The 19,476-nt window shown below is 35.2% G+C and overlaps 2 protein-coding genes across 2 annotated transcripts; one reads left to right on the plus strand and one right to left on the minus strand.

Moving 5' to 3' along the window:
* The first annotated feature begins 1,132 nt into the window (after positions 1-1,132).
* On the plus strand, positions 1,133-5,448 carry LOC115714864 (O-fucosyltransferase 31). Its single transcript, XM_030643628.2, has 10 exons — positions 1,133-1,707; positions 2,667-2,729; positions 2,811-2,892; positions 3,022-3,092; positions 3,173-3,261; positions 3,371-3,574; positions 3,696-3,966; positions 4,163-4,390; positions 4,510-4,707; positions 4,917-5,448. Exons 1-10 carry the CDS (start codon positions 1,573-1,575, stop codon positions 5,124-5,126), a joined length of 1,551 nt encoding a protein of 516 aa, XP_030499488.2. The 5' UTR covers positions 1,133-1,572; the 3' UTR covers positions 5,127-5,448.
* Positions 5,449-6,630: 1,182 nt separating this feature from the next.
* Positions 6,631-13,226, minus strand: LOC115712865 (mechanosensitive ion channel protein 2, chloroplastic). The gene is made up of 14 exons (XM_030641269.2): positions 13,044-13,226; positions 11,971-12,236; positions 11,826-11,885; positions 11,577-11,740; positions 10,582-10,705; positions 10,380-10,477; positions 9,876-9,989; positions 9,528-9,588; positions 8,956-9,105; positions 8,733-8,843; positions 8,456-8,623; positions 8,243-8,356; positions 8,022-8,078; positions 6,631-7,866 (listed from the first exon to the last, which is right to left on the minus strand). The coding sequence occupies exons 2-14, from the start codon at positions 12,046-12,048 to the stop codon at positions 6,928-6,930; spliced, it is 2,238 nt and encodes a 745-aa protein (XP_030497129.2). The 5' UTR covers positions 12,049-12,236; positions 13,044-13,226; the 3' UTR covers positions 6,631-6,927.
* Positions 13,227-19,476: the final 6,250 nt, after the last annotated feature.

The following is a 19,476-nucleotide window of genomic DNA, read 5'->3' on the forward strand; positions in this document are numbered from 1 at the left end:
CACAGTGAAATATATAATAAACATAATTAGCATGTGAACTCACTATGCTAGATACGGCAATAGAATTTTATAAGAAAATAAAAAATATAGAACAAATAGAAACTAATTTATCCATCTTTATTGATTGGGAGGGAAATTTTTTGTTTATGCTACAAACAGAAGCAAATTCCCAACTTTTGTGAGTGTCTTTTTATTTTTTTCTTCTTGTGTTCTATACTACTACGCTAACAGTTACTATAGTCATACATATTATAATTTATAGTGATAATGGAGAGTTGTTCTTTTAAGTGTGCCAAAGTAAAAGTTGGTATTTTTTTCCAACGCATATGGAAGGATATGTTTAATATGGTTGTATAGTATAACACCATAAATATATATTTTTGACAGAAAAAAAATACAAATATATTACCATGCATAATAAAACTCGGTGCATAGTTATGTTAATGTGAAAAGGATTGATCATTTTTTTGTAATAAATAAATAACAATAATGAACCAAATCAAAATCTATTCTCTCAATTATCAAATTAGGGAATCCAAAATTAGATCTTTAGACCCGAGATGTTTTCTCATCTACTAAAAAAAATCAAAGGGAAAATATATAGTAGCCACAATAAAACAAAATACATTACATTTTATTTTTCAATGTATATATACAAATTATTTTGGTTGAATATATACAACAAAATAAGAAATAATAATTAATGGAAATAAAATAAATCCAGCTCAAATAAGGTTGGCCTAATTTAGACAGAAATAGCAGACACTGACTGGAGCCCCCCATAGCCCATATCTCAACCACCATACTCAATTCACTCATGCAAAGTAAGAACTTTGATAGATACATAATTAATAATTAAAAAGAAGAGGCCTTTTTATTTATATTTTTTCCTAAATTAAAGAAGATACTATTGTGTCGGTGAATGGAAATGCAATAATAAAGAACAGAAGTGTATAGTGATCAACTCCAACGGTCCAATCTGCGAAACTCATACAACCCATTATTGAGAAAGTACTGTAGAAGTAGATTGATATAGAGATATAGGGGTGTAGACTCCAATGGCCTGTTTCTGTCGCTTTGTTTTATTTTTACTATGTTGTTAAACTTTCACATGAACCCAAAGGCATAGAGCAATTGCATTTTTGTAAGTGTTAACGGACAAAAAATCTTAAAGAAAATACTTTTATCCATGAGGCCCCTTCTGAAAAGGACACGCTCTTCTATAATTTTTATGTGGTGGAAAGTGACCAGGTGTCACTCTATATGAGCTTTGCTCTTTCTTTCTTGTACTCTCTATCTCTCTCTCTCTCTCTCTCTCTCTCTCTCTCTCTCTCTCTCTCCTCCTTTCTATCTCTTTCTCACTCTATCTCTCTACCATTAATGATGGCTGCCTGTCTTTACTTCTTTTGCTAGCTGTGTTTTCTTTCTTTCTTTCTTTCTTTCTTCTTCTTCTTCTTCTTCTTCATATTGGGTCTAAAGGTCTTCGCTTTCTGACCAAAACCCACCTCTCAGTTTAGATCTTGAGGCTAAGGCTGAGATTGAGTGTCTGAGCCACCCAATCCTTTTTGTGGGATGACGAGGTTTCATCACCACATTCATCATAGTCATAGAGCTGGAGCCATGGCTGGACTTTTAGTGCTTCTTTTTCCCATTTGGTTTCCCAGTTTGTTCTCCCCATTGAGCCATGCGTCCCCTTCCGCCTTCGCGGTATGCTCTTTTTTGCTTTGTTGATTTTTGTAGTTTCTATTTTCATATTGCGAAAAAAGGGTTTCTTTTTTTCCCTCTTAATTGTTTGTTTTTCCTATAAAGTGGACATTTTTGTCTCTGTTTCTATAATGTGAGTGTTCTTTTGCAATGGTTTTGGATGAAGGGTTTTTGCTTTATTAATTTTAGTTCCTTCATTAATGGTTGGAAACAAAACAAAACTATAATTGTGGGAGATGATTGCAAAGGCTTTTTTTTGTTTTGTTTTGTTTGTATTTGATTGTGTTCTTCATTCCTCTTTCCCCAATCAAAACTGACTAAAGGCTGCGGAACTATTCATTGGATGACAAGTAACTACCCTGCCACTGTTATGATTTTTCCTTTTCGTTGGAGGGCAGTTAGAGAAGAATTCAAAGGTGGTCATTCATAGGAGTTATCCTGCAGTATCCAAGTAGCTCTAGTAAAAATTCAATTAATAGATTTGGTAATATAGTTCTCAAAACTTGTGTAACTTTGTGTGTGAAAAGGAAGAAAAAAAAGTGAGCAATGGATTGAGGATCATTAGGTTATTGTGTTCACATGTGAAAATACTTCATGGATTATAGGTCGTATTTGGTCTTTATCATGTATATCTAACTCTTTTAATCTGTGACACACATGGAAAGTGGTCACGGATGGATAGCATACACTGAAGTTTCATGCAAAAAGAAGGGGAAGTGATTATGTGATATGGTATCACGGAGGATCACCCTTTGTTCTAGAAACTTTATAGCACCATTCTATGATTTTCTTGGTAACATCACATTGATTGAAACGTTTATCATTTTTTTTACACCATTTCCATGTATTAATTTTAACAGTACTATGAATTGAGGGGTATCTTAGTCTGCTACTAAAAGTTGTAGTTTATCGAAAATCAAATTGTTATGTACTTATACAAATGCTAATGAATGAGTTTTCAGGAATGGAATGCTCCTAAACCGAGGCACGCAAAGCTACTGAAGAGTGCTTTGCAAACTGAAACGGTAAGGATTTGACTGCTAGATAGTTTGATCCTGTTATGAGTAAGTACATAAGTTTCTAAATTTGGTTTTTTATTCTTGCAGTCGAGCCTACAGCGATCAGACCTCTGGACTCCACTAGCCAATCAAGGGTGGAAGCCATGTGTCGAATCTTCAAGTGTTCCTTGTGAGTGATTAGAAAAATTGGATTCTACAATATACATCTTTTGAATTATTCTTTGACATGAGATATAAGATCGTTGAACTATTATCTTTTTTTATTATTATTGATATTGGTGTGTTTTGGCAATTGTAGCATTACCAGAGACATCCACAGGATTTATTCAGGTCTTTCTTGACGGAGGATTGAACCAACAAAGAATGGGGGTAGGTATTTAAGGTTACAGATGTTCTTCAATATGATTTTCGTTGACATATATAATCAAGTGCTAATACTCTGTTTGTAGATATGTGACGCAGTAGCTGTTGCCAAAATACTGAATGCAACTCTCGTAATTCCATATCTAGAAGTGAATCCAGTTTGGCGGGATGCAAGGTACTTGCAGAGCCCAAAAATTGTTTCATTTTTGTTATGAGTTCTTCATTTTTTATGATTTTGCGTGGAAGACCAATCTGAATTAAATACCTTTTTTTTTTCCTACCAGCTACTTCAGTGACATATTTGATGTGGACCACTTTATTGATGTGTTAAAAGATGATATTTCCATAGTTAAAGAGTTGCCTTCTGACTTTGCCTGGAGCACAAGGGAATACTATGCAACAGCCATCCGAGCAACGAGAATCAAAACAGCACCAGTTCATGCTTCGGCGAACTGGTATCTGGAGAATGTGTCACCCATACTAGAGATGTCAGTAGCTATAAACCTGTTGGTTAATGTTGTAAATGAATTGAGTTTTTGCGCATATGTAACTTTTTCAACTCAATGCTGATTAATGGCTAAAAGTTCCAGTATGTTGAATCTTTTTTAGGTATGGGATAGCTGCAATTTCTCCATTCTCTCACCGTCTGGCATTTGACAATTTGCCTATGGACATTCAACGGTTACGCTGTAAAGTCAACTTTCAAGCATTAGCTTTTGTTCCTCATGTTAGAGCACTCGGAGATGCTCTTGTAAACAGACTTCGATATCCTTCTGACACAAGATCTGCACTGGGAACCAATAACCTTCGAGAGACCACTGATGCTAATGATAAACGCCAGGCAGGGAAATTTGTTGTGTTGCACCTTCGGTTTGATAAGGTACACCCCTGTTTTGGAATGGATATACTAGCTTGTAGACTTCATGGTTTCTAGCATTTATTTACAAACATTTAATTTCAGTCATTTAGGTAGTACTATGTATTAATCATATATTCAAGTTTAAAGAATGTCCGAAGCATATCTGCTGCTGATGGTCTCTTTCCCTATCTCTGTCCCTGATATTGTTATTCTACAGGACATGGCAGCTCATTCAGCCTGTGATTTTGGTGGGGGGAAAGCTGAAAAACTTGCTCTCGCGAAATACCGACAAACTATATGGCAAGGAAGAGTCCTTAATTCCCAATTCACTGATGAGGAGTTGAGGAATCAGGGTCGTTGCCCTTTGACTCCAGAAGAGATTGGATTGCTTCTAGCTGCTTTGGGATTCGACAATAATACTCGTTTATATCTTGCTTCCCACAAGGTTGGAATTAAGTTCTATTTAGTCCTTGTGGCTTTTTGGTTGGCAACTAATCATTTTATGGACACAAATTCATGCTCCAGTTTCCCAGGGTTCTTAATTTGTGAAATTGGCTTGTTTAGGTATACGGTGGGGAAGCTAGAATTTCAACTTTACGAGCATTGTTCCCACTAATGGAAGACAAGAAGAGCCTTGCTTCTTGGGAAGAACGGGCACAGATTCAAGGAAAGGCATCTTTGCTAGCTGCTGTGGACTACTATGTTAGCATGCACAGTGACATATTTATTTCTGCTTCTCCTGGAAATATGCACAATGCCATGGTGAGTACTTGTAATGTGCTCCCACACAGAAATTTCTTATTAATCTTTTGACTTCCTATTTTCGGATTGTATAGTCTAGTGTTAGTAATAAACCGAATCTATTAATCAAAAACAGATGGACAAGAAAGTCATTATGAAATTCTGCCATGTAAGTGAGTTAACATGATGCTTTATGAATCAATGGTACTTAGTTTTAATTTTGTCAACAGGTGGGACATCGTACTTTCAACAACCTAAAGACCATTAGGCCAAACATGGCATTAATGGGTCAGCTATTCCAGAACAAAAGCATTAGTTGGTCTGAATTTCAGCAATCAGTGATAGAAGGGCACCAAAACAGACAAGGGGAGATCAGATTTAGGAAGCCCAAACAATCCATTTACACATATCCTGCTCCTGATTGCATGTGCCAAGCCTAAGAAGATAAATAGATATATAATATAATGTGATATTGAAGTTGGCTTAGGAGAAGAGGAGGCTTCCCTGTGTCTCAAATTTGTTTATCACAACTACTGTTTGTTGTTTGTACTGTTTGATAAATAAGAAGAGAATAGTCCTGTTTTTCTGAGTCATAGAACTAGACAGGTACTTCTAGATTCTTATGGGATGGATGTATTATTATTAGACTACTACTAATCAATGTGTTATTTGTTTGAAACTACACTTATTTGTCTGTAATTGTTATACTGAAACACCAACACGGTTGTGATGATGATATACATAAAGCAGTGGTTCTCACAAGATGTGTTTGTTGTTTTTTTTTTGTTCCCATCTGTGTGGATGTTATTTGAGATATACCATACTCTATTGTCAAATTCGGCAATTGGATTTACATGGTTAACTAGCCAAGTTAGTCCACACCACATCCAACCAAGAATGCGAGCTGTAGTTGATTGGCTGTTTTTTGTAACTTCCACCAATGTGTTCATACCAAATAAGTAAAACAAAAAGAATGTGAAACAGTAGCAACTGGCCAACTGATTACTTGTGTCACTTTTCTCCACACAGCCAGCTGTTGAGGAATCCTTTTCCTTTTCACCCTTTTTATGCATTTTGCCAGAAGACTTAATAAGTTACCTATGATTAATAAAGGGTTTCCTCTTACTATTTCAGCCCTAAAGTCAAGAAAGAAGGTATACCATCTGGTGAGTGGTGAGGAATCAGGACCCATGTCTAAAATATAATTTTACCTTACTTTAACCATAATGTGCGGTAAAGTTATTTAGTTTAGCCAACAAGATATACAGCCTTATAAATTGCCAAAGTTTGTTCAGCCTTTAGTCATTAAAGTATTACCAATAATGTTCCATCATAGGAAAAACTGAGTTTTAATGGGATTCTTTTCTTTTACACTAAGCACCCAATTTTGTAGTTGTGATGTGACCTTAGTTGGCTTTAGGATCTATCTAATGACATGTGGGGTGTCGTTGAGGAAGTCATTTCAGCTTGACGCGTGCCCCCTTTCATAAACTCCAATCACCACACTTCCAATATTTCTTCCAACCCGGTCGATTATTTAATACTTATATTTCGTTTTATTTTATTTTTGGGAAGTGACATTAACATTTATGACAATAACATTTAGTAAATACAAATGATCTTCTATTTTATTTTTCAAAGCACCAAAAAAGAACAAGATTGGGTCAAAGGTTTTGATTTGAGAAGTGAAATGTATGAAGCCATACCAGATCACATTTCTTAAAGTCACGTGATAGTTTTTGTTACTGTCGTTCAGTGACAACTGACAAGACAAAATATACGTTACATTCCCACTTGAAACTTTTAGTCCACCACACAGCAGTCAAAACTACGTTACGCTGTCTGTCTGTCTGTCTGACTCTGAAGTTTGTATGAAGCAATCTTAATTTTCTTCATTTCGATGTATTCTTTTATGACTAAAGTTGATAAAAATGCACATATTCATAGTTATAAAACTGATAAAGCTGCATTGTCTTCAGTAAGATATTATAATCACTTTAACTAAATTAGATTATGGCATAAGTTTACATTTCTATTTTGTGGCTGCATGTTGCTCAATGATGAGGACCATCAAGGGTACAGTACACAGACAGTGATAACAATAAAAGTATAGTATGTTGGGAACATGTACATGACTACATTGTATGATAGCCTAAAATCAAAACCTCCATGAATGAGTAGTTTTAAGTATTTGCAGTGAAAGCAAATAAGAGAACTTGGAACCCATCTTTCTAACTTAACTCACTTGTCAAGAGACGGTGAACTGGGAGAGGATGGAGTCTGGCCATCTTTCTTATCCTTATCAGTACTTAAAGCCCCTTGTCCATTGCGGTGAGCAGCCATTTCTGCAACCTCAGTATGAGATGGAGGAGATATCATATCTTCCTCAATAGGAAGTGTTCTTTTTGATCCCTCGAGGGCGACACCAAGTACTATATTTTCTTCCAGAACAGGCTTCGATATGGGTTGCTTTGGAGCTGGTGTCCTTTCACTTTCTTGTTTCACTTGTGAAGATGCTGTTGAAAAACTAGCTTTGTCAGTGCCCAAAACTTCCGACGAAGAAGTGGAATTATTTGTACTCTTTTGACGTCCCAAACTAGCATCCTTGGGTTGTTTAGTGCTGCTTGAAGACTTTGGAGTTATAGTACCAGATAACGAACCCATCGATCCATTGTCTGATTTTGAATCAACCTCTGTTAACTTAGAATCTGTTTTCGAGTCAGGTCTACCCGGTACATTGGTACCAGTTTTTAAATCAGCAGTGGGTGCTACACCAACCTTGATATCCTCTTTGGCATCAACATTTGTTGGTCCTCCAGTCTTGGCATCTGTGTCGTTGTCGGATGTTTCTTTGGTCTTAGAGTCAGAAGCAGGTGCTGCTGCAACTTTAGCATCTACCTTGGTATCAGTTGCTGGTCGCGGTGTATTCTTTCCATCTCGTTCTCCATTTGTGCGCGTTGTGCGGGTTTTTGGTTTATCTTCCCCATTAATTTTGTACGGAGGCTCAATCAGTAAGTATGGGCGAGTAGAAGCAACCCCACCGCGGTTAAATACTGAATCTGTGAATGGAATATTTTCCAAGTCTGCATCACTATATATTTTTTGCACTGTACGGATTGGTGTGGCAAGTCTGGCCCGGTGATGGCTGATAACTCTAAGAAGATCCAAGAGTATAGCTTCCTGATGAAGTAGTAATCAATAATTAATTTTGATCTTCACCAGTGTTGATACAATAAAAGAAGCAGTTCATGTCGAAGCATAACAGATTGACAATATATTCTGGTAACTGAGTTAGCAATGATCAATAAGAAATTTTCTGGAAGGAAGCGATTTACCTTGACACATAGATACTCTTCAAAATGTGAGGTCTTTACAAAGCACGAGATAAGGATCTGTAATGTGTAGGTGTCAGGTATCCCAAAATGCACATGTACACAAATATTCTTGATCAAACAGACTGGCGTGCAGGTGGGTGTGAACGTGCAAAAAGTTTACGAAATTATCTATGAACAATACTGAAGCATTAGACTTAAAGTCTTAAAATGCTAGAACTAACCAAAAGCGCTTGATTTTCTGCATTAACATTTTCCAGAAATACTCTTCTATGCAATCTCTGTTGCTCAACTTGAGGATTCTTTGCTAAGACTTTACGCATATCAGCCACAATATTCTGCATAGAGAAAAAGGCAATCAGCATGGATATTCCATAAACTATGATAATGTGGAGCAGCTAAGTACAAACATAGAATCACTAAAATCAAATCCTCACATTTATCTTATGGACATCTAAGTGACTAATCGCAAGGTGGGTTTTGATACGCCAATGAGTTTTTTGACTGAGATTTCTAACAACATTCACTGTAAATTTATGGTTTGGAATGTGAACTGCTTCACGATCTTCACCTCTAATAATTGTTGGTGACCACCATCCCACGTGCTGAATTCAACCAAATACAGACAGCAAAGTTAAATTGTTACTTCATACATACATTAGGCCAATGCATTTTACTGGGATGGCAATGGTTGTGTAAAACTCAAATACAAACCTCAACAGTACCAGAAACTTCATAGCCTTCTATTTTTGTTTGAATCCATTCATTCATAACAAAAGGTCGAGTTGCATGAATCATTGCACTTGAAAGGAAATTTGTAAATATCTAGTTAGCATGAGAAAAAAAACAAACGTGTCAGACTCTTAACAAGAAATTCAATTAGGAGAAAAAAACATGAAAAGATAAATAAATAAAAAATGTTCAAAGAACAAAGCACCTCTCGACCAGCCAATGTCAACAATACTGTCCCAAGACCTCCAGCAGTAACCCACTTCTGGGTAGAGAAACCCAACAACTCCATAAATAATGAAAAAGCAGCAATCCAGACTGCGGAATAAACAGCTTTGCCAGCAAAATGGAAACCCATCTGCCCAGCATAAAACCAGATGTAGATGAGCACATGAATATTGAATAGGTATTGAAATGAAAACCGAGACTTAAATATCCTATTAATCTCACTAACAAAATAGTAAATTTATCCTTAGCAAAATTAATATACATATCAGATGTTGTGGGATACTAACACAAGAATGAAATGTATTAGCTTAAGACCATGTTTGGAAAGAAAATAAATTGCCTGGATAACATGAATGTTAGTATAGAAACTGCATGGAACTTGTATGGTACTACTTGACTTGAAACTTGTAGTTTGTACATTAAATGCATAAGTAATGCATCAAATCAATGAATGCAAAAAATTATACCATGACACAAGATAACATTTTTACAGCAAAGTAAATTAATGATATTAAACATGAGTATAGGATTACACAGTAGCACCAGACATACATTTCTTGTATCACTGGACTCATTAGTCTCCATAAAGAACTTCTGTGCTTGTTGAATAACACTGCATGAAAAGGGTAATATTTGTCACCACGAATAAGAACTCAGAAAATGTCACAACTGGTTTGAAGGGTGGAAGTAGTATGATTTATGAAGATAGACATTAGCATAACAAAATGCATTAGACATGACTGATAGGTCCAACAGAATTCCTCAAAAAAAAAAAAAGAAAATAGAAGAAAGAAAGAAAGAAAAAAAGAAGAAGAAGAGAGAATGAGACAATATCCAGAAATCAGAGACGACGCAAAAGGGCATTTATAAAGACCAAGACCAATGCAAGAAAACACTGACCTTGATAAACAATAGGCAAAAGCCAGCACAGTTGATAACGATCTTACAAAATTCAGAAGCCTTTGTTTAACAACCAGGCCAGCTTCTGAAGGTAAGACCACTGGATCCAATGCCCTGCAAGAGTACAAGATTTTCACTACAATAAGAAAAATCAACAAATAAAACAGCTTGTGCCCCCACCCCTTCACTCTCTCTCCCTCTCCCTCTCTCAAGGGTAAACTTGCCAATGCTCAAAACATTCTAAGATTGTTAAAGTGCCACAAAGCTAATTACATTTGTGTCACATGGACCACTGAGATTGAAGATAATAGCCAACTCTTTTTTGACAAACTTCAGGAAGTACTACTCATTATTCAACTCTCTTCTTTCCCCATAGAACTGAAATGAAGAGTGGGTAAGTTCTTTTTTGTTTTCCTATATGTATAAGATATGAGTGGATGACTTGTAACTTCATTCCTTCAAAATTAAAAATAGACAATCAAAACAGAATAATGAGAAGGATACCTGCAAATGAGTATCGCTGCTGTCCATAAAAGCAAAGGTTGAATATATGATGTTGTTATATGATATGTATTACTCTTTTTCCAGTTGTTATCATTCTTCTGCCCAATTTTATGCAATATTAGACAGAAGAAGAGGCTATAAACAAATTAGAAATACAGAGATTAGACAAATTCACAAAATGGAAAGAACAAAAGACCCATACGTTACGAAACAGGTTTCTCGTCAGACGAATAAGTGGCACAAGACCCCAGACAGAAAATATAGAGAGACCAACAGCTATAGTCAACTTGGGAAGAAGTGAGCAATCCTGTATAGCATTAAGGGACCTGGTATATGATAGGTGTTTAAAGTCAGGAACATTTAGAATAAAAATTGCACAAAATAACGCACTGACGCTGATACCAATTGAATTTATATGAAACTTAAGAGCCAATATTGACATTATTCAACAATTGAGGAAAACAAAATGATATAAATTGCCAAGGGCATTTTCTAATGAGCATATCACACTGCTATATTTGAAAATCATTCTTACAGGTATAGCATCTATGATCTTCCAATAAGTAGGATGAACATATCAACATAAAAAAAGAATACAATATGAAGAAGAATACGAAGAGGTTACTATATTTGAGAATTATTATTATAGGTATATCTGGTCTTAAAGGTACCTAGTCTTGTATCAATATTTGAGAATTATATTAGAGGTCTGGTCTTGAAGGTACATATCAATATTTGAAAATTATTATTAGAGATATCTGGTCTTAAGGTACAAAGGATGGATCAATTTCAGCAAAAAAGAAAGCAGTGAGAAAGCTCAATCAATACATCAAAACAGATTGTACAGAATAAGCAAGAATTAAAAGACATGACCAAGCTCAATCTGCTTACATCGAAAACATATGTTACAAAATAGGCCATATATCAAAACAGGAGAAATAAATTATAACAATGCAAGGGACTCGCCAAAATTAGCATTGCATAATAACCCCATGTTTCAACTCTAGAATAAGCCTAAGAACTGCAACATAATGAAATCCATTTGCCAAAATTACTTAAGAAAACGGAAATAAGAAGTTACCAGACCTAGAAATATAAAAACGTATAAGATACAACCATGCATGTAAAACTGTGGAAAGCAGCTGGAAAAAAAAAACTCAAGTTTTTAGTAGTGTACGTAAATAAGAGAAAAAGTACCTTGTGAATGCTGTGGCAGCTGTTTTTAGCCTGGTGAGTTCAAATGGCTGTCTTGGTGCCAGAAAAGAATGACACTTGAAGGCATTGTATCTGTAAGGTAAAGTATGTATAGGCCTGTATACATTGTCTGCTAATGATATGCTCCAAGAATTTTGTCGATGAAACTGAAAGCACAAGGGAAAAAAAATTATAACAGAACGGGAAGACTATGCATCATGCGGAAAAGAAAGACCAACCAAAGAAATATACCGAAACACGTGATGAAAGGGTAGATCCAAATGAATGTAACATGGTAGTTCTTATTCCATTCTGTAAAATAAACAAATTCATTAAACCTTTTGGATATAAAGGGAGGAGTTTGGTGGAACTAAATTTGATTGGATGAAAAGTGTACCTTAAATTTTTTATTGCTCTGCTGGTTCTTGCAGAGTCCCAGTCCATGAGACAATTGCAAAGAACCAGCAAGAACCATTCCTAGATGCAACTGGTACGTGAGAAGGCTCAACTGCCTGCATAAGGATCAGAACAGCAAGCTAATATACTTATTAGCCCTTAGAAGCTACCACTGACTTATATCTCAGAAGCCAAACAACAGCGAATAGGCAAGCTTTGATACTCACGATTCCGGAATCAAACTTTAACTGAATTAATGATTATAAACTGCACAGAGAAAATAAAAACGAGATCAGCCTGGCTGTCTACCTGAAAAACACACTATAAAATCCTACTTCTTGATTAAATACACTGCTCTATTCTTGGTCACTCCTCCTCACCTCTCCACTATTTCAAGGGACGGAAAAAGAAGACTATTAATGAATAAGCAATGCTGAAATTACAACATTTTCACATAAAGATTTTGTGACATTTATATACATATTTCGGAACTGGAATTACATCTCTTTTTCATTTCCATTCAAGAGTTCTTATGTGTTTCCACGCCCCTTCAAGATATATATACATATAATATATATATATATAATTATATATGTGTGTTTCCAAACTCTTGACCATCAACTTAAATACATTTCCCCTCAAACATCGTGGGTACTGGGTAGTGAAGAGATACCCTGTTTATTGACAGTCCATTATTCTGGTCAAATTCTTCAACTTGAATTAAAAGGAACCATTTTGTCTTCACTAAGAACCCATACCCTCACATATTGAAAACCATATTCGTACCCCGATTAATTATTGTATCAAAAAAATCAAAATTAAATTTAACAGCATACCATTTCACCTCTACAAATCCAACAAAACCGAAACAATGTCCATCATACTAAAAGTAAATAAACATGCAATCTAAATTCGAAATTCTACCAAGTAAATTAAAAAGGAAAATTCCCAAGTAAAAGAAATACTCCTTTCAATAAATGAAAAGAAATTATAATCCAGAGTCTAAACATGTGTAAAATAAAAAATAGTGGTGATTGTGAATATGAAATTAGGGCTTTGAAGAAGAACACTTACGGTAGAAAAGGGAAGAAGGAAGGCCAGAAATTCCAAGCAGAACGCTACGTTGCGGAGTTTTGGTGATGATGTGTTATTTTGCGCTTTCGAATATTAACAAATAATTTTTTTTTTTGTTTAAAAAAAAATAAAATAGCCGCGGAGGCGACAAGAGAATAGAAAATGACTTCTATCCACCTGTCCAGTGTGCGCCACACCTAGTTACCACGCGCCTAATTTTGATGCATCTCCCTTCAAATATTTGTAACTTTTTTGTGAGAATTAACTTTTATTATTTTTTTTTTTTAAATTTATGGTTTGAGTTTTTAAAGTGGTTGCAGTGCTAGTTGTAATAGGGATTTTTGTACGATTTTTTGTTGCAATTTAGATTACAGTTTTAGTTGCAATAGGGATTTCTATGTAGAATTCCGTAAAAAATGTAAAAAAAAAAAAAAAACTGTTTTGAAGTATAAAAATGAAAAAAAAAATCCTTCTTTTATAAAAAGTAATTTCATTTTTTATTCTTTGATAATAAAAAGATTAATGATAGATACATATTTAAAGGGAAAATTGAATTTCTATCCTTACATTACTTTAAAAAAAAAAAATTCTAAACTATACTTACCAATATTTCTAATATATGACAACTTTATTGTTTTCTCCAAAATACCCTCCCCCAATTACATCAACTTCTCTCTTCCCATCTTTTTCCCTAAACGTAAATCGGACCCATCGGGCCCAAAGCATCGGACCCCATCGGGCCCAAAGAATCGAACCCGTCGGCCCAAGGAATCGGGCCCATCGGACCCTCCTATATCGGGCCATCATGCCCATCGAGTTGTCATCTTCAACCTCCAGCCATGCTCCCATCGGACCCGACCATCGGACGGGCATTGGGCCCCATCGGGCTCGATCTAAAAAATCCCATTTTCGACAAATCTCTTCCTAATCTTCCTAAATCTAACCTTAACTAACAGATTTCACACAAAATTGCAACATATTATTCTATTTTATGAATTTAAGCACCAAAAATTAAAGGAAAAAATTGAAGAAAAAAATTATATTAGACATTTTGGGTGGTTTGGGCGGTCGGCGTGAGTGATGTGGGTTTAGGGGGCGGTCGGCCGTGGGTCATGTCGGCCGGTCGGCTGTATGGGTGGTCTGCCGTGGGTGGGTGGTCTGCGCGTGTGGGTGCGGCACCGAGCGAAAGAGAAAGAGAGAAAGAGAGGTGAAAGAGAGAGAGAGAGAGAGAGAGAGAGAGAGAGAGAGAGAGAGAGAGAGAGAGAGAGAGAGAGAGAGAGAGAGAGAGAGAGAGAGAGGGCATGTTTCAAATGGGGGAGGGTAATGTGGGAATTAAATAAATGTTATCCCATTTTACCAATACCCCCTATTTTAAGTTTAGGGAAAAAATTATCCCCAAATACATGCATAGAAATTCAAATTTCCCTATTCAAATTCGACATATTTATTATAGGTAATGCAATTAAATATTGATCAATACATTACTTTTACTTTTATTAGGTAGAAAATGGTGAATGAATTGTGTGTAATTAGCATATATTTATATAACTTAACAATGTTAGACTTTTATTTGGGCTTACATTATATTTTATTGGTTTTATTAAAACTTGGGTTGATTGGATAGTTCTTTGCTGTATTAGCCCATGTTGTTGGTGATCAATTGTTAATGGGCTTAGCATCTGTGAGTAAAGTCTAGGTGAAGCAGAAGTGTGGGCTTTTCTAGTTGACTGAAGCCTTTGATGAGCAGGCCCAGCCCAACTAGGGTTTTGTAGCTAAGTCCCCTCCCTAACTCTATAAATACATATTGTCTCATCACAATTGTATACCTTTTGATAATCAGAGAAAATAAACTGCTTCTGATTTAGAGATCTAGGGAGGAAGACTTAGTTGATAGTATTGCACTATCAAATTGGAGTAACTGCTGTGGATCAATCAGAGATAATTGTTATGGATCAATCAGGTACACATACTCAATTATCATATACTACTATTGTGTTCTATGTTATATACAAATAGATCTTGGGTTAATTGTTAATTTATATAACATATGGTATCAGATTGCCTATTGTATATGATTTAGAACCTATAATTAGTATAATTAATTTGCATATGTTAATTATCCATAATTACATATGAATTTCGTTATTATTTTATGTGCAATTTTTTGTTTATTAATCTTGAAACTTTAGGGGTTTTATTGATCGTTAAATTCTCTTTCAATTGATATATTATATGCATGAAATCATTATGTATATTAAGAGAATTTTAAATTTAAAGTTTTAGGGTTTATATAATTATAATATGAAATTATAATTTGTGTTTTTTAATTTTATAGTTTTTGATCTAAAATTGATTATAGATAACTCATTATCAATTGTTTAAGAATGTTCTTGCATGATTAATTTCGGATTCAAACCGAGATTGGCATTACATTTTTTTTCTATTGTGTTTTTCAATTTCGGTTGGATATTTGCTATGAAATCTAGAGATTTAAACCTTAATACCCGAAATTAGTAGTGTACATGAATTAGAAATCCAATCCCGAGCAAAACCCATCCAAAATCCCCACTTTTCGACGAATTTTTGGCCGGAAAACTGTTGCAGACCCGACTGGGGCCGAACCGGGTCGTCTGACCCGCATGCTGGACCCGCTGGAGGTTGAAGACAACTCCCAGCCGCGAAGCCCACTCGCGCAGGCGGCGCGTGGGGGCGCGTGGGGCCGGCTGGGAGGTCCGTTTTCGACGATTTTTTTTCCAGCGTGCTTAGAATTAAATTTCTGATTTTTCTATGATTTTTAATTAATTTTTTGACTCCGTTTAATAATTATTATTATTTTAATGATAATTATGTAGTTAAAAAATTATTAAAAATATTTTTTGATAATTTTTCGAAATTTGTCAATCATAGAAAATTTTTTGAGTTTCTTCTCGTTCCATAAAACATAGTCACTCTCTTATTTAATTTGTCTTGACTATGTAATCTCCACCAATATTCTTTATTTCACATTTTCCATTAATTGTTGTTCTAAAGTTATAAAACTTGATTATTTGATATAAAAATAATGTGTTATGGTGGACACTTTATTTTTTTTTATTATCAATATAATAAAAGCAATTATATATCTCTTTTGGAAATTTGGTTGAAAATTATTAATTTTCAATGATTGTTTTATCACCAAATTTCACATGTTGAAGAAAATATTATATTTTTGGTTGACTATATGTGTAATTACTTGCCCAAAGGTAGTATTTACATATATTAGTTCACATTCCATGAAGTGAGTTAATATTAAATGTATATATTTTAATTATTTGCCCAAAGATAATAATTTAAATATATAAATTTATTATTATTTTTTGTTTGAATTAATACATATTTTTAAGAAATTTATTTGCCCAAAGGTAATAAAATTCTTAAATGATATGTATTTTTTCTTTGTTGTTAACTTCATGAAGGTAAATCATGTGTGTGTTATATTCTCACCCCAAAGGGGAGTTTATAATGACCAGTTGATTCTACAATATTTTCTAATACATTGCTCATATTGCTTATTCAAGTTTTAATTTTGAATTTTTCAGTCTCCTTTTCTGTGAACAACAATAATGCTTCCATCCATATTTTGAATGCTTCCAACTACAAGACATGGAAACGAGATGTGGAATTTACTTTAGGCATAATGGATATGGACTTGTGCCTACGAGAAGAAAAACTCCGCCGATCTTGCGACTCGATGATACCGCCGAGAGAACTCATCATGCACAATGGGAAAAGTCTAGTCGACTTAGTCTTCTTACTATGAAAAGATCCATTCCTGAACATCTATTGAGTGGTTTGCCAGACACTACAAATGCCAAAGAGTTTTTCAATGCTGTAGAAAAATTATACGACATTGGAGAAAACGCTGAAGCTGGACATCTTATGGATGAAATGACAACCATTAAGTATGATGAATTAAAAGGAGTGCGAGATTTTATTCTGAAATTGGTGAATGTTCGGTCCAAGTTAAAAGATCATAATATTCCTCTTCACGACTCTTTCATTATTCATCGAGCTCTTCATGCTCTTCCCGCCTCTTTTCGACCTAATCAAGACGGCCTACAACACTTACAATCAAACATGGACTATCGGCGACCTAATTTCTCGGTGTGTAGTGAAGAAAGCAAGCTTAAAAGGGAGAAGAATGAATCGCTAACTATGTTTCTCACCTCGAAGCCCAACAAAGGAAAAGGAAAATTCAAGAATAAAAATGATGGTGCTACAAAACAGAATGGTAATGGTAAGGAGCATAAGAATAAACAGAAGAATAACAATGGAAAGTCCAAATACTCTAATGTGAAGTGTTACTTTTGTGAAAAATTGGGGCATCGGAGAACGGATTGTCACAAATTTAAGACTTGGTTAGAAAAGAAACAAGCACAATCGGGTAATCCATTGGCATGTGTTTGTTTTGAATCTAATCTAGTTGATGTTCCTATTGATTCTTGGTGGTTAGACGGTGGTGCTACTGTTCATGTTTCGCTTCCTTACGGGGGCTAAGGGATCTCGGGAAGCCAAGTGAGAGGGAGTCCAAGCTTAAAGTGGGCAATGATGTTGGAGTTGACGTTATCTATGTTGGAACATTTATTCTTGAATTACAGTCTCGTGATAAGATTATTCTGAACAATACTTTTTATGTTCCTACTTTTAAAAGGAATTTAGTTTCGCTTCCGCTTTTGGTTAAACAAGGATATTCTTTTCATTTTGCAAATGATAATGTTGACATTATGCTTGACTCTCGAATTATTGGAAATTGCTTTTATTACGATGGTCTTTACAAGTTGTCATTGGCTCCTTTAGATTCCTCTTTTAATGTTGTGAATACCGTGGGTAAAAGACCTCATATTAAGGAAACATCCTTATTGTTATGGCACAAAAGATTGGGTCATATTTCCGGAGAAAGGGTTGATCGTTTAATTAAATGCGAAATACTTCCTCCTCTTGATGCCTACGATTGGGATACTTGTGTTGATTGTACTCGTGGAAAATTGACTAAAACAAGAAAGAAGACTGCAAACCGCAGTCAATCTTTATTGGAAATTATCCACACAGACATCAGTGGTCCTTATTCCACCACGTTGTGCAGAAATAAGTATTTTATCACTTTTATCGATGATTTTTCTCGTTATGGATTCACCTATTTAATTAAAGAAAAATCTGACGCCCTTGATAAACTCAAAATTTTTCGAAAGGAGGTTGAGAAACAATTAGGAAGAGTCATCAAAGTTGTTCATTCTGATCGTGGAGGAGAATATTATGGTCGTTATACGGAATGCGAATGACACATGGGGCTTTTTGCAGAGTACTTACAAGAAAATGGTATAGTTGCTCAATACACTATGCCCGGTTCACTGAGCAAAATGGCGTTGCCGAAAGGAGAAATCGCACTCTCATGGATATGGTTAGAAGTATGATGAGTAGAACAAATCTTCCGTAGTTTTTATGGGGTGAAGCACTTATGACTGCAACTTATATTTTAAATCGTGTTCCCAGTAAATCTGTTCCCAAGACCCCTTTTGAGTTGTGGACTGGGCGGAAGCCTAGTCTTAATCATCTTCGAGTATGGGGTTGTCCAGCTGAAGTAAAGATTTATGATCCTAATTTGAAAAAGTTAGATCCGAGAACAAATCGCTGTTATTTCATTGGTTATCCAATGCGCTCAAAAGGCTATCGCTTTTACTGTCCCACTCGTGGTACGCGAATTGTTGAATCTCGATCGCTAAATTTACGGAATTTGATGTTCTTTGAAAAAATTCCTTCAACATCTCTTGAAATGGGGAGTCCTCTAAAGGAATTTGTATTCCTATGTCATTTTCAAGAGCTGATAATAGTAGTCTCCATCCTACTCCGGTTGGTAATGCTCCCATTGTTGATGAATATATTGCTCCCGATATCGAAGATGATGAAGGTCCTATTAGTGATGAAGGGCCTATTAATGATGAAGCTCCTATTGTTAATGAGAATCTGTTATTGAAGAAATTCCGGTTGTGGAAGATGTTATTCAAAACAATGATCAACAAAGAGAAGTTATTCCGAAGTACCTCCTCTAAGAAGATCTCGAGACAAAAGAAGTCAACAAAGTGTCATGATAATTTTGTTTATCTTGGAGAAGGAGAATATGATATTGATCATTTTGTAGATCCCGTCACTTTTAGTGAAGCACTTAATAGTCCACAATCTTCAAAATGGTTAACGGCTACGGATGATGAGATCGACTCCATGAAGAAAAATGGTGTATGGGAGCTAGTTTTATTACTCGATGGTTTTAAACCAATAGGTTGTAAGTGGATTTTAAAGGCTAAAAGGGATAAAAAGGGATGATTGAAAGGTTTAAAGCGCGTTTAGTGGCTAAAGGCTTTACTCAAAGAGAAGGTATTGATTACACCGAAACTTTCTC

This window comes from Cannabis sativa, chromosome 4 (assembly GCF_029168945.1).
Source record: "Cannabis sativa cultivar Pink pepper isolate KNU-18-1 chromosome 4, ASM2916894v1, whole genome shotgun sequence".
In the NCBI taxonomy this organism is placed as follows: Eukaryota; Viridiplantae; Streptophyta; class Magnoliopsida; order Rosales; family Cannabaceae; genus Cannabis; species Cannabis sativa.